Source organism: Pelobates fuscus, chromosome 6, assembly GCF_036172605.1.
Source record: "Pelobates fuscus isolate aPelFus1 chromosome 6, aPelFus1.pri, whole genome shotgun sequence".
NCBI classification, from domain to species: domain Eukaryota; kingdom Metazoa; phylum Chordata; class Amphibia; order Anura; family Pelobatidae; genus Pelobates; species Pelobates fuscus.
This window is the reverse complement of record NC_086322.1, coordinates 153,764,949-153,779,491: the sequence shown is the minus strand read 5'-3', so window position 1 is coordinate 153,779,491 and position 14,543 is coordinate 153,764,949. Positions and strand designations below refer to the sequence as shown.

General features: G+C 42.6%; 1 protein-coding gene across 1 annotated transcript in view; it reads right to left on the bottom strand.

Moving 5' to 3' along the window:
• LOC134614521 (UPF0462 protein C4orf33 homolog) overlaps nucleotides 1–14,543 on the bottom strand; it is a 113,968-nt gene that overhangs the window by 62,487 nt on the left and 36,938 nt on the right. Inside the window, exon 4 of the mRNA XM_063458434.1 lies at nucleotides 7,356–7,416. Coding sequence (XP_063314504.1) covers nucleotides 7,356–7,416 — 61 coding nt within the window. The remainder of the gene's footprint in view (nucleotides 1–7,355; nucleotides 7,417–14,543) is intronic.

The following is a 14,543-nucleotide window of genomic DNA, read 5'->3' as shown; positions in this document are numbered from 1 at the left end:
TTTTTTATGCTTTGATTTTTCTTATGCATATCAGCCGGAAGATTTGCCAGCGGCTGCTTCTAAATAAATGAACATAAGCTAGCCTTTTAACACTTCATATTGTGACATACGTGCACTAGAAAACTGATGTAAAGACAGTGCTAGGAAATGACAGCAAGCAACCGGTTATTCAGATGAAATCTGTTAAAAAATGGGAAATTTTGAATATATATATATATATATATATATATATATATAATTGTTTCAACAATGGTGGATGAGTATATTAAAAACCACTGATATTTTATGCCATCTTCATAGTCTGAACACTAAAGAAACAATTCCACGGAATGCCCTGTGTATGATCTAAAAAGACTAGAGGCTTATGATAGAATACTATTAAAACTGGCACTTAGAGAGATAAACATGAACCCTTTGTAACCCACGGTCTTGACAAGTGTGCTGAAAAGCTAAATCTGAAAGCAAAGATATGGTGTGATGCAATGTCTCACATACAAACAATTTATATATATGTGTGTGAATTGTTTGTATGTGATGAGACATTGGATCACACATATCCTTACTTTAAAGGTTTTCTGCACACTTGTCAAGACCATGTTTTATAAAGAATTCATGCTTATCTTCTTAATAGTATTCTATCATAAGACTAATAGTATACACACACACACATATAGATATATATTTACATATATATATATATATATATTTTTTTTTTTTTAATTTTTTAATGATGGCTTAACGACTGGGTAAGAGCATCTTCAAATGGCAAGTGTGGTGCTCCCAGTAAGCAGTGGTTAGAACCCACCAAAAGTGGTGCAAGGAAGCATAATCGGTGAACCGGTGTTATAGTCATGGGCGCCCAATGCTCATTGATGCACAGGCTGTAGACAATGCGAGAGCTCATGATGACCCATGTCAATGGAGATATAAGCATCAGACCTGGACCATGGAGCAATGGAAGAGGTTGCTTCGTCTGATTAATCATGTTTCTTTTAAATAATGGGGCTGTCCAGATGTGTGCTCATCATTTACCTGTGGAAGAGATGGCAGCAGGATGCACTATGGGAAGAAGGCAAGCAGGCAGAAGCAGTGTTATGATCTGGGCAAGGTTCTACTGGGAAACCTTGGATCCTGACATTCATGTGGATGTTACTTTTACATATACCACCTACCTAGAGATTGTTTCAGACTGTAACAGACTCTATTCCCTTGTGTTCGTTATCTGTACCCCCTTGTTTGTCTCCCAAATGACTTTGTGATCCAGTGGAGGAAAGTCCTAGGCAGGACCAGGTCTCTGCTACACAGACCACTTACACACCTTCATTGTAATCATGTTCCTTGATGGCAGTGGCCTCTTTCAGAATGTTAATGCACCCTGCCACACTGCAAAAAAAATTTAGGAATTGTTTGAGGAACATAACAAAGAGTTACATTTTCTTGAACTTGGCCTCAAAGTTCCCCAGATCTCAATTCGATTGAGCATCTGGGGAATGTGCTAGAACAGCGATGGTGAACCAATGGCATGCGTGCCATAGCTGGCACGCCGAGACCTCTCTGGGCACACAGCCATAGGTTGCGGGGGGGGGTAGGTGCCGCTGTCGTCGGTCGGCAACCATAAGCAACCCGGTGGCAGGTGCCTACTCTGCTTTCATATCGTTGGTGGGTGGGATGCAGTAGCGGATCCAAGTGGGGCGACGTGGCAATATGCCGCCAAACGATTTCACTTGTAAGGGGCCCATCGAGCTCAGGCCCCTTACATACCCACAGACCCGGTGAGGGTCTCTGCAGAGCTGTGCAGCAGGATGGGGGAAGGAGGCTCTCAGCTGAGTTGCGGCTTTCAGAGTGTTGCCGTTGTTACCACGGCAGTGCTCGATTCCATGTGGTGCTGGGACTCGCGGGAAGTGCATTCACCTGACAGAGCTGCAGAGGTGAAGATTGAGACCCCCTACCTAGAGTGCCACTGGACCACCAGGGAATACAGTGCCACCAGATCACCAGGGAAAAAGCTGCCCACCTCCCCGGAAGCAGGTAAGAAACAGGGAAGGGTAAAACACTAAAAAAAAATATTAAATTTAAATATAAAAATATATATATATATAATAAAAAAATTAAAAAGATGCTCCCCTCTCAGACCCTGCAACACTCAGCCCCAATCCTAAACTTCAAAGTCTCTCTCACACTACACACACTGCACCCCTTACAAACACACACACACACTGCCCCCCCTCACAATCATACACACTGCACCCCCATCACAGCCACAGACACACTGCACATCTCACAATCACATACACTGCACCCCTCACAATCACAGTGCCGTGTTTGTACTTTGAGGAGAAAAAGTTAGTTTGTATTGCGGTTTGGGCACTTGGACTCAAAATTGTTTGCCATCACCGTGCTAGAACAACAAATCTAATCCATGGAGGTAATGCCTCGCAACTTGCAAGACTTAAAGAATCTGCTGTTAATGTCTTGGTGCCAGATGCCACAGAACATGTTCATAGTTCTTGTGACATGTCTTAATGCATCAGAGCTGTTTTGGCAGCACAAGGGGGGCCTATACAATGTTAGGCAAATGGTTTTAATGTTGTGGCTGATCAGTGTCCCTATATAAGCATGAATGTACCTGTGTAACATGCAAGATCCAACGCACTCCCTCAAAACCAACTTCTAAGCTCACAAAATGTAATTCTGTTTTAAAAAGCACCTTACTTGGGCAAAAAATTAGGATTTAGTTACAGTATATGATCAAACATTGAATAAGCCTACACCTATGCCAATGTATATCATTTTGGTAGATCCTATCCTAACAACCTAATGTCTGCTCTTATGAGATTATAAGTAGAGTTGAGCGAACCCGAACTGTAAAGTTCGTGTTCGTAACCGAACATTACGATTTTTTGACCCCGAACCCAGACATTTAAGTAACAGTTCGGGTTCGAGTTTGGTGTTTGGCGATTTAATGGCGCGTTTTGAAAAGCTGCAGGGCAGCCAATCAACAAGCGTTTGACCCGTGTGCAGGCCTGTCGCGACAAGGCAAGCAAACCAAGCAATTGCTTGGGGTCCCGAGCTGGCCTGCGGCCCCAAGACAACAACTGGTTAGGAATAAAATGCAATGACAAATTGTGTGAGCGCCCCTTTGATAGTCAATGCAGTAAAGTGCAAATAGCTTTCCTCCTTGTTCCCACGATGCCTCCTGTCAGTATTGCCGATCGTCCTGTCACTTAGTCAGAACGCCGGCAAAACTGCCGAATTGTGTCCTAACAGAATGAGAACAGTTTCTCCATTCGTGTTAGAACGCAATTCGGGACTTTGTTCGTATCGCAATTTCATTCGAATGAATGAAACTCCAATCCTATTAATTGCGGCGGCTGCATCTTGCAGCCGCTTAGTAGATAACTCCCTAATTCCCACTGTATTATAGAGCTATCTACCAAATGGCTGAAAGACCTAAATTGGTCTTTCAGCCACATTTACTAATACTAAGTAATACTGAAAAATGAAGATTTTAGAAGAAAGAAGACATCAAATGGTAAGTTTTTTTTTATTTACAGTTTTAGTTATTTTATTCCCCCCTCACTATTTTTAGGGTGAGGAGGGTAGGTAGGGGATAACTTTTATTTGGGCGGGGGGGGGGGGGTGACTAGGAGCTTGGGGACCCCTAGTCACCTTGGAAGGGGGGGGGATTTTCATTTAGGGCCCCCACCCGCTGCTCAGGAGTGGGGGCCGGGGAGGACAGTAGGTCCCCCTCATTCTTATTTAGGGCCCCCACCCACCGCTCAGGGGTGGCGGCCGGGGGGAGGACAGTAGGTCCCCCTCATTGTTATGTAGGGCCCCACCCGCCACGCAGGGGTGGGGGCCGGGGGGGAGGACAATAGCCCCCCCATTCTTATTTAGGCCCCCCAACTACCGCTCAGGGGCGGGGGCCGGGGGCAGGACAGTAGGTCCCCCCTCATTGTTATGTAGGGCCCCCACCCGCCGCGCAGGGGTGGGGGCCAGGGGAGGACAGTAGGCCCCCCTCATTCTTATTTAGGGCCCACACCCACCGCTCAGGGGTGGCGGCCAGGTAGGAGAACCGTAGGTCCCCCCCTCATTGTTATGTAGGGCCCCCACCCGCCACGCAGGGTTGGGAGCCGGGGGGAGGACAGTAGATCCCCCCCCTCATTGTTATTTAGGGCCCCCACCCACCGCTCAGGGGTGGGGGCCGCCCGGGGGCCTCCATGTCCATTTTGCTTGGGGCCCCCAAATTCCTTCAAACTTCCCTGCTTGTGTGCCCTTAGAAGCCATCACAGCCATGCCTACTAATGTTATACTCAAGTGCACTTATTCTTTGTTTTCTTTTTTTATATGTCCCAATATTTTGGGGGCTACCCCAATTAAAAAAATAAAAATAAAAAACAGTGTTGGCTACCTCCTCCTCCTCCACCGCCGCTTCCACCTACACCGCCACAGTCACCGCCTCCTCAACCTCCTACTCCACATCCACCTCCTCCTCCTAGTTAAAGATATTATTTTTATGTATGTTATGTTATTTTAAGTTATTTCTCTATTCACATTTGTTTGCAGGGCACTTGTCCTACTCTTACCCCCATTTTACTTCCTTTTGCAGCCCTCTAGCCCTTTCCAGGACTTTTTTAGAGCCATTTTAGTGCCCAAAAGTTCGGGTCCTCATTGACTTCAATGGGGTTCAGGTTTGGGGTCAAATTCGGGTCCCGAACTCAAACATTTTGCCGAAGTTCAGCCGAACCCGGCGAACCCGAACATCCAGGTGTCCACTCAACTCTAATTATAAGGGTGCTTCTGGGGGAGATTTATACAACATACATGTGTTGCAAAGGCCCCAGGAGGATGGATTTCCCAAGTAAGTGGGTTATTCTCATAAAATCAGGCATTAGGTTGCTAGATAAAAATTACAAAAGTAAGTGCTCTCTATCTGTAAATGAAGCTGCAGTTCACCAACAAGGTGTTCCCTCAACCTTGTGCAAAACAAGACAAATATATAGAAAAAGGTGAACAGCGCCAGCGGTATACACAGATATATATATATTACATACGTAATTGGAGATACTTCTCGGTGGTATAGCTTAAAAGAAAAAACAAAATACAATAATAGTGCAATATATTTTGATGGTATAGTGGATGATGGAGGAATATATAATTCTCACTCACACTTTGAAGAGCTTTATAAGCTCAATGTCAAGGGCCTGGACGGAATAATCCCCGTCTGTGGATTTCTTGGTGTGCAGTCTTCTAGGTGAACTTACAGGTATGAATTTTCGTGGTATATAGAACGAAAAAAAACAAAACAAAAAAAACAATGGTATAGATAGTAGGTATATGTACAACGCAAATAAAAGAGAACCTACTTACATAGACTAGAGCAATGGACTTGCTCTAGTTTAAACAGCTTCAGGTGGAACAATTCCCACCTAAGGATGTACTGGACCCAAATGTAGCAGCAGCAAGATGAAGTAGGAAGTAGGACTAAAGATAGACTGGGTAATATAAAAATCTAAAAATGTATATACTTTATTACATATATTATAAATATTTAAAAGTGAATAACAAATATATAAAATACCAGTCAGAATAAAAAATAAGAGTCCGTGGTTCTTCCTCACTTAACGCGTTTCGCCGTGGCTTTTTCAAAAGTGCATAGGAATAGGACCTGCCAATAATGGGGTACATTGATGTTGTTGCAGGTTTACTCTCATTTTTTTTCTATAATACTGTTTTAAACTGATATATTGTTGCTCCCTAACACAATGAGATTAGTTTTCGTAAGGTACCTTTCATTTAGGGTGAAGATCTGGAATATTCCCTGTTATAAAAAAACAATGTCTATGAGGTATAATACAGGTAATAACTTACTTTCTGTCACTCCATGTGAAATCTGTAAGAAAGTCAATACTTTATAGTCTGGCACTCCATAAAACAGAGATATGTGATGGTTCATCTAGCAGATGCGTGACCTAAAACACACTTGGCTCAGACCTAGCATTTATTGCAGCAATTTGTTTTCTTCATGAAAACTAACCCGTACTGAGAGATTTTGCATCTTTTAGAAATGCTTTTCCGACTGTGCTTGTGTAGTTTGTACAGGCAAAATTTGACCCAATAACCCATGTTATGAGACTCCACAGGATCCTGACCAAATAACTATATCAATCCACATGAAATAATCTGACTGACCAAGGACAATCAACATTTCTGTGAGGAGGTTCTTAAAGGTTATCTTGTTTCCCAATTTCATTCTTGATGGGCTCATATGTTGCTGATGATTATCAAATTCACCTAAAACGACAATGACCCCCAACAAATTCTGAAATACTAATGTACGAGAAGATGAGTGATTGAGCAACCTAAAATATCACTTCTAATAGACTGTTAGTGCTGATGCTCAGATATAACCAATCTAAACCAACAATGACTTGAGGTTCTGAAAACCCAATACAACTTTTAAATTCAATAAAATTACCATAATACATAAGTCTGATTTGGTGCCCTGGTTGTTACGAGACTTGTGTACAAATCCCTTTCAGCTTCACTACTCAAATATCTATCAATCTATGGAAAAACAAATTGATTAGAGAGGCAACCCCAAACAAATCTATTTGCTCGCCCATAGATTGACAGCCATTTGGCAACTGAAAGGGATTTGTGCGTAAGTCTTGTTAACACTATTATTATTATTGTTTATATTGCAAATGAAGGAAAGGACATAGAATTTGTTGCCTTCAAATACATTTATTCTGCTGCCCTCAGTGAATATAAATTTTAAAAAAAGCAAAGAACAAGGCATTGATATCAAAAAGAAGAGGAAGCAGGAAGATAATGCACAGTCACCAAAAGCATTACATTAGAAGAGGTATTAAAAGGAAAATTGTAAAATGGGAATCACACACTGGGGATTGTATGTCTTCATCTTACTCAAAACCACTATCTCGTTCCCTAAAACATCAAAATTTACAACGGTTGGTTGGCAAAGACATTGCAGCGCTCGGATAAAGAAGTGTGTATATGTCATTCAGAGTCTTTCACAGTTGCAAGATTTAAAGACTTCACGCACGCTTGTACATCAGCCAACTAAAACATGTCTTAATCCGAAATGCTTCCCTCTTGGCTGAGTTTCACTGACAGTGTAAAATAGAGCCATTTTTTTTTCTGTCTTACATTGACAAAGGGTCAGGGCTGTCAAAGCTTAACAGTTTATAGAAACTCTGTACATTTACAGTCAATGTTGTACCTGTCCCATTGCTAAATGTCTATAGCATTCACAGTTCAGTGCTGCCGGGCGCAAGTCACTATTTTCATCACTTAAAAATGATTTCACACAAAGGCAGGAATGTACTTACGGGCAAAGCTCAACTTCCAGATATTGAGTGGTCTTGCTGTTCAGAAAAAAAGATTCAACCACTGCAAGCAATAAAATAAAATAACGTTACAGCAACGAACAGTTAGAGTTTATTGGTCTGCTCAAAAACACACAATGTAGAAAGGTGGAAGTTAAAATCCTTTTTGGGAGAATGAATGAACTTAAACGAGATACTTGTTTCCAGTGTAGTGTTGAACAAAGAAAAACTTATTTTATGAAATGTTATCCAAATTAGACTAATACATAATGTATTGTCACGTCGACATGTTTTTTCCAGTTAACTCATTTTTTGAAAATGTCGTTTTTTGATATACTGCTATTCAGCGTTTAGCGAATAGAACCTAGGTCTAGAATTGTTGCAATCTCCTCTCCATTGAACTTAAAAAGATATTGTTCAAGTTTGTGAAGAAAATGCTGCCCTTTGTCTCCGAGCAGCTGTGTGCTTGTGATCCGCGCAGCGATAGTGACACGTTAGGTCATGCGTATTATTAACAATCTCTTCTTTCACTGTCAGAACTTTCCATCAGTAATATTTGAGAGATCTTTATATGCCCTAGTGATGGTCTTAAATCAGTATATACTCAGCATGCCTAATAGATATAAAATAATGCATTGAAATGTAAGCCTGCTTTAAATAACCCTAAGTCAGCTTATTCCTGAACACAGCATGCGTTATTTCCTAATGTAGAATTCATACCATCTACAAAACCAGATCAAAGATTATACTGCATTAAGAAAGATCAATCTAAACCAGAAATGATACTTTTTATCCAATACAGAGCTGGGAGTGCGTGTACTGACTACCAACAGGTTCATTTGCCAGTGTATGCAGAACTAATGGTGATCTAACACGAAGCACTATAATGCACACAGTGATTTTTCTATTTATTTTTTTATGGGACTATGCATTAATGAAAAGGTAGTGACAAAACAAAAGAGAAATTTCTCGGTATTTATTAAATTCCAATAATGATAATGAAAATACACACTTCTCATATTGATCTCAATAAATTATTATTTTCTTTTTTAATAAGGGTATCCCTATGTTCTTCATTTTACTCTTTCAGGACAACCACTGGCTAAGCAGGAAATGATGAATATTTATAAAACAACGATGCTGCAGTGGGTCAAAATAAACATCTAATAACATTGTCGACTCGTCAAGAGAAGACACAGGTACTCAGCAGGAATACGGCAGAAACAACTGCAGTTCAAATCTAATGAGCTGGATGTTTAAGTCTACTCTCCACAGGGTTTTTTTGAAATTTGCTGAATTTGGCAGGCATATGGAAATCTGGCAGATATTTTTCAATTTGCATAAATAAAGTATTGCTTAAGAGTCGAGTAATAAGGACCCTTCCAAAGCAACTTTAGTAAATACATGAAATGTAAAAACATTAGAAAAAGAAAATGTTATGATGCCTACGATTGTTTTGATCTTTGCACTAGACTACAGTTAACATATTTTTTTTGTGTAAGGAAAGTTGATATATAGAAGGCGTATGCCTGAAATTGTGGGAGGGATTTTATGGCTATTTAAACCCAGCAAATCCCCTTACTCACCTGTCTGCGACGATTTCGGAAATTCCCTTGCGCTTCCGGGGCACGCAGACCTCTGACGTCAGATTTTCCGCGACGCGCCTAAACCGACGGACGGCAACTCCACGCGGGAATTCGTGAGTTTAAACAAACGACCGGGCTAGTCGGCAGTTTCCGCGCACATTGTATGTCAAACGGTTTTGTTTATTCAGTCAAATTCATTCGATTGCACTTACGTTGAATTTAGTTTATTTTCAGTCATTTCTCTCACACTTCGTCCCGACCGTTTCGCCTAGACTGCCCGTTCCGCTGCTCTTATTTGTCACGGTCCGTGAGGGTACAAGGTACAATGTATATATTCCCCCCGCAGCTGGGGGACAGAGTCTAATTCTCAGCCCTGGCTGAGGCTACTTGCCGTTGCACTCTCCGTTTTCTGGTAAAAGCCCGCTGCATACTCCAATTCCCATTATGCTCAGCCAGCCAGCATTGTGGAATGGTTGGTATGAAGAGCTACAGTGCCAATTCCTATTTCTCTCTGCTCTCATTGGTGTGTCTGAAAGCCCGCGTAGTTTCAATCCTATCGGGCTCATTGGATACACTTGTTATCACTGCAGTATTATGGGTATAGTGATTTTAGGCTAGGTCTCAGTCATTACCGCTGTTCACGTACCTGGTCTTATGCGTTCCATGACGGGTACGACAAGCGCTCGTACAAGGTTTCGTCTAGTACACTTTTTCATTGTTTCTTAAAGCTTCATTTACCGGTTCACGTTCTGTCTATTTCATTGTGTGTTCCTTTACGATGTTGCCGTCCGAGAGAATTCAACTGCTAGTATATAGGTATACCTGCATGAAATTATCAATGGCTGCATGGCCAGGGATTTCACTCGTTATAGTGTATCCATTTATCTCTCTCTAGTTATAACCTATTATACAATGTTTCACTTCCTCCGAAATGCATGGCTTTTTATATTTTTGTTAAGCGTTTCCTCTCCCTAAGCCGTATCACAGTAACGTCAGGCCATTACTATTCTAATACAAAAAAAAAAAAAACAATTCAGCTAGGTCCCCAGCATTTGTATATTTCAGGTTTCTCAATCCTGGGTGCCTGGTAATCATGTCATCACGGCAGTTTGACAAATCATCGTTTATCCTGTTCGTTTGAGGCTCTTACTATGGTCAGTTTGCAAGTTAAACTGCCCATATACTCTCTTGCCGATGTCTTTCGGCCGGAGTAGTACGCAAATAGCTTGCGTTTCATGATTACTTTAATACTGCTCACGCCAGGTTCTTGCGGTAGCGAGGGAATGTTCCGTTGGTATAATTCAATTTCTCTCCTTTCATTTTAGGAATCAAGTTCGTTTATCTCGCTATACTGAATGTCAACATATATAGATAGCCTTATTATGTCTATTTAAACACACTTGCTTTCAAGATGCTTTTACAAAGGTGTTTTATTCGTGGTTATTTTGTTTTGAGGTCCTTTTGTTTGTTTCACGTGTAGATGTGCATTTTAGGTCCAAATACGTTGATGTTTAGTGTGTTTGAAAGTTAGACGTCTTATAATGAAAGGGTAGGGCACACAAGGTCGTCGTCATTATTGGTCATCTTCAGTATAAACGCAGATGCTCTGACTGTTATGCGCATCTTACATTCATCAACTCACGCTTGCAGATACGCAGCCATGCATACTTAGCGATTATGCCGCACATTGCATTGCTAAACCTGTTTGACGATCCTAACATATTCAGCGTTACATTGAGTCCTATCATTGCCTGTTTACCTTCCCTTGTACACCTGCGCAGACAAGCACATATGCTACTAGACGCGTGCATTTGAGTTCACACTGCGGTTCTGGAGAACTAGCCTAGGCTAAGGCAAGTACGCGTTTTTGACAGGACTATGAACGAGATCCGCATATAAAAAAAAAAAAAAAAAAAACTACAAAACTCATTTTACTTTACAAACCGGGGCCACGATACGGCACCACGGGCCCCGAGGGCCATACATACGATCGTACACGCATTCTAGCTCATACGTCCCGACCATCCGGACCCCACATGCTCACTGGGCACTCCAGTTTCGGTCAAACCATACGATCCTAACTCTTTGCTACCCACGTTTCGTTCTGTAGTATGTCCTCTCTCACTAACTACCCTTCCATCTTAGTTAGCAACTGCTGGCTGTTAGGTTCCTAGGTGTCCACTAGTTGTTATTCCCCCTGGCTTCTTCGCCATAGGTTAGTGGTCCCGCGAGGCCAACACCCATCCTCATACTTGGAGGTACTATGCCCCTCGGGCCAAATCATAGTTAGTCGCCTCGCATTGTGGCATAGAGAGGGCCTCATCCGTCACTCCCATTCTATCTTATGTTTAACTGTCACCGAGAGGCCGACACCCCGCCACCTCATTCAGTGGCCACGCTACCCCCTCACGCCAACGCATAGATAGAGCCTCTCAAGCCGCTTGGCAACTAGCAGGGCCTCACCTGTCACCAACCTAGTGTAATCGTTTCGCCGCATCGCGGCACTAGCTAGTCGGCCAGCACACACGCACTCACGCTCGCGCTCCTAGTAAGCTGGGGGGGGGGGGCGGCACACCCCAGACCCGTCAAGCATAATCACTATGTTTTGGTTCCCATAACCGCTTCAGGTATCCTAGCGCTTTATTTCCCGCCTTAGTTTCGGTCGTGCGTTACATACTCTTACATTGATGCAAAACAGTATTTCAGTACTATCGTACTCGGCTACTCCGGTGCTTTCGATACGTTATCTCTTACGGGCAATGGGTCTGCTAGATGCTTAGTTCTAGCAGTACGAGGATACCTATATATATCTATTTATACATATATATATATATATATTACCCCAACCTGTCGCTCGCTGGCGATCCTTAGGTACCACGTACACTACGTGCCCAGACCAAGCTAGTAGACACCAGGACCTGCGGTTCCTCCTACAACTTGTTTCAGGCATTTCTTACTTATATTCAGTCATATTGGTTTGTTGGGTCTCACGTTGCCCTCCACATTGCACGTTGTACAGTTTTGGCCTCGTTTTGGACCATCGTCGGGTCCTCCAGGCGCTGCAGTGACGCACAGTGACTGCTTCCGGTCTCATGTATTACGGATTTACCGTTTATTTCTTCGCGACGTTTTGGGGGCACTTTGGTACATTGAGTTCTAAATTACCGTTTATCGATTCATACTATCACTCAATTTTCACGTCGGCGTCGCTTATACAAGCAATGCAGGATAAGCTTTAGCGATCTGATGGGACCGGGTGAGCAGTATTCCCACTTGTTTCATATCGAACATCGAGGCATCACTCCGCCTCCATTTTGGCCAAACAAATACCATTCGAATCCTTAATCTACTAATTAGGGACTTGTCTGCACGCCTGACATTCACAGGGTCCTCCATGCGCAGTCAATTCATTTGTCACGCATTTGTCGTTGTTCACGCTTCTCTTTATGTAAGCTTAAGTAGTCCATCGGGAGTTACTTTCGGTCATGCTGGATGTTTTAATTTAAGGCGTAACACCTTATGCATCCTGTTGTACAATCTTTCACGATCTCATGCCTACCAAGTAACCGCTATAGGTTACTTGCTATACGAACACATATCGTCTTCAAATTTTGTCAAAGCTCCTCTTCAGGTTCCTCTCTCGTGCAAACATTTCCCTACGGTGGGTCACGGCTTTGCATTCTATTCTTCGATTCACGTCACGGCAGTTTCATCAGGCGCCTGTTACAGTCCTTTTTCGCTATGGTTTAATGCAGGTAATCGCACGTGTACGGTCAGGTTAACGCTTTTCCACAAGAGGTTAATACCCTGCCGCGCTTAGATGGTACAAGTCCACATGGCCTAAATCGTAGGTAGGGCTTCTCTCAAACACAGGGCTACTGGCACGGCCTCAACTCTTACGGGATAGTCCTTATCTTCACCTATTGGTTCCCATTAGCTAGCAGCTCAGCTACACGAGAAAGCTCAATGAGCTTCTGAGTTTTGCATAATTTAAACTTATTACGTTTCCTTCCTCCTCACAGCATGCTACAAGAACTAGCTCCAGGTATCGTATTATCTTTAATAAACGCTAACCCTGACGTCTCAAGTTCCCCTGCAGTTTCCTCCGCTTTAGCCACTTCCGAAGTCCTGCAGTCGGACCTTCCTTAAACGTAACGGTTGAGATAAAAGAACACGCAGTCCAGATTTCCTCTGCAGGTCAAAAAAGGTAGCAATCATGCCTGAAGTTAGAGTCTATGCAGGTAAGATTTGTCCACTAATACTAAGCAAACGTACTCTACGGCTTACGATATGTGTAAGTATTGTATGTGGTTCAAGATACTAAATGCGTTCCGATTATAATGGTTGCTCGTACAATTTTTGCCACATCTCTCAAACAGTTCATGCTATACATTCGCTCCTTGTTTGTTAGTCTTGGCCTCAATCCGAAGTTCCTTCTCGGTACATTCATTCCGTGTTAGGGCCGCCACAGCAGCCTCAAGTCATCCAGTTCCAACTCATCTTGTAGAGAAGATGGGTCGCTGGAAGTCCTCGGCATACAACCGGTTCATTCCAAATCCAGAAAGAAATCAGGCTCGCTTTCTATAATATGTCTAAATGTTTTGTTATGTTTAATAAATGTCACACACTTTTTGGCCCTCTTTTGCAGGCCTAACCTCACGTCGGTTTCGGCACACCTCAACCGACTCTCATATATTAAAATTACACACAGTTTAATGTGCGCCCCTTCCATAATCCCGTACACAAATAGAAGGCGTATGCCTGAAATTGTGGGAGGGATTTTATGGCTATTTAAACCCAGCAAATCCCCTTACTCACTTGTCTGCGACGATTTCGGAAATTCCCTCCCACCACACCCTCTTCATATATCATTATACCTGGGTGGGCCCTCTTTTGCAGGCCTAACCTCACGTCGGTTTCGGCACACCTCAACCGACTCTCATATATTAAAATTACACACAGTTTAATGTGCGCCCCTTCCATAATCCCGTACACAACTGAAATTATTTGTCTGCTAATTAGAATGGTGGGAGATGTTTTAGGATGTCTGTTTGCAAAGTTCTGGCATGAATTGGGCAGAGCCTTTGTTGTTTCTGCTTGACCTGTGTTCCTAATGCCGTCCATTGGCCAAAAGCAAAACAAAAAAAAGAGGGCAGAGCTATCAATTGCAAATGTGCACCCCAACTGCTACATACAAGTTTATTGAAGGACAATAAGTACAAACCTTTACAGGTTCTCCCCTTTCTCAATGCAAGTCCTTCTGGCTGTCCATTGGCCAACTTGGATATTAAGGGTGGACTGAGCGATCTGAAGTTGACCAGGCTACTATTCTACAATCAGTATGTAAGATGTGTCTGGAGGTGCTTGCCAATGACAGCAGGATGATATGACATTCGAGGCAAACACTGTTTCTCAACGTTAACAATGTAGTCTGTGGGAAACAGTTTATGTCTCTTAGGAGTTTGCAGGGATACATGACTGCACATTTTGCAACCAGCTTCCACCTGTCAAACCCATATGCTTGATGCCCCCCTCCTGTATGACCATCCACATTGAAACCTGTGAGTTTCATGTGCAATAAAGACCATCAATTGTACTTGCTCCA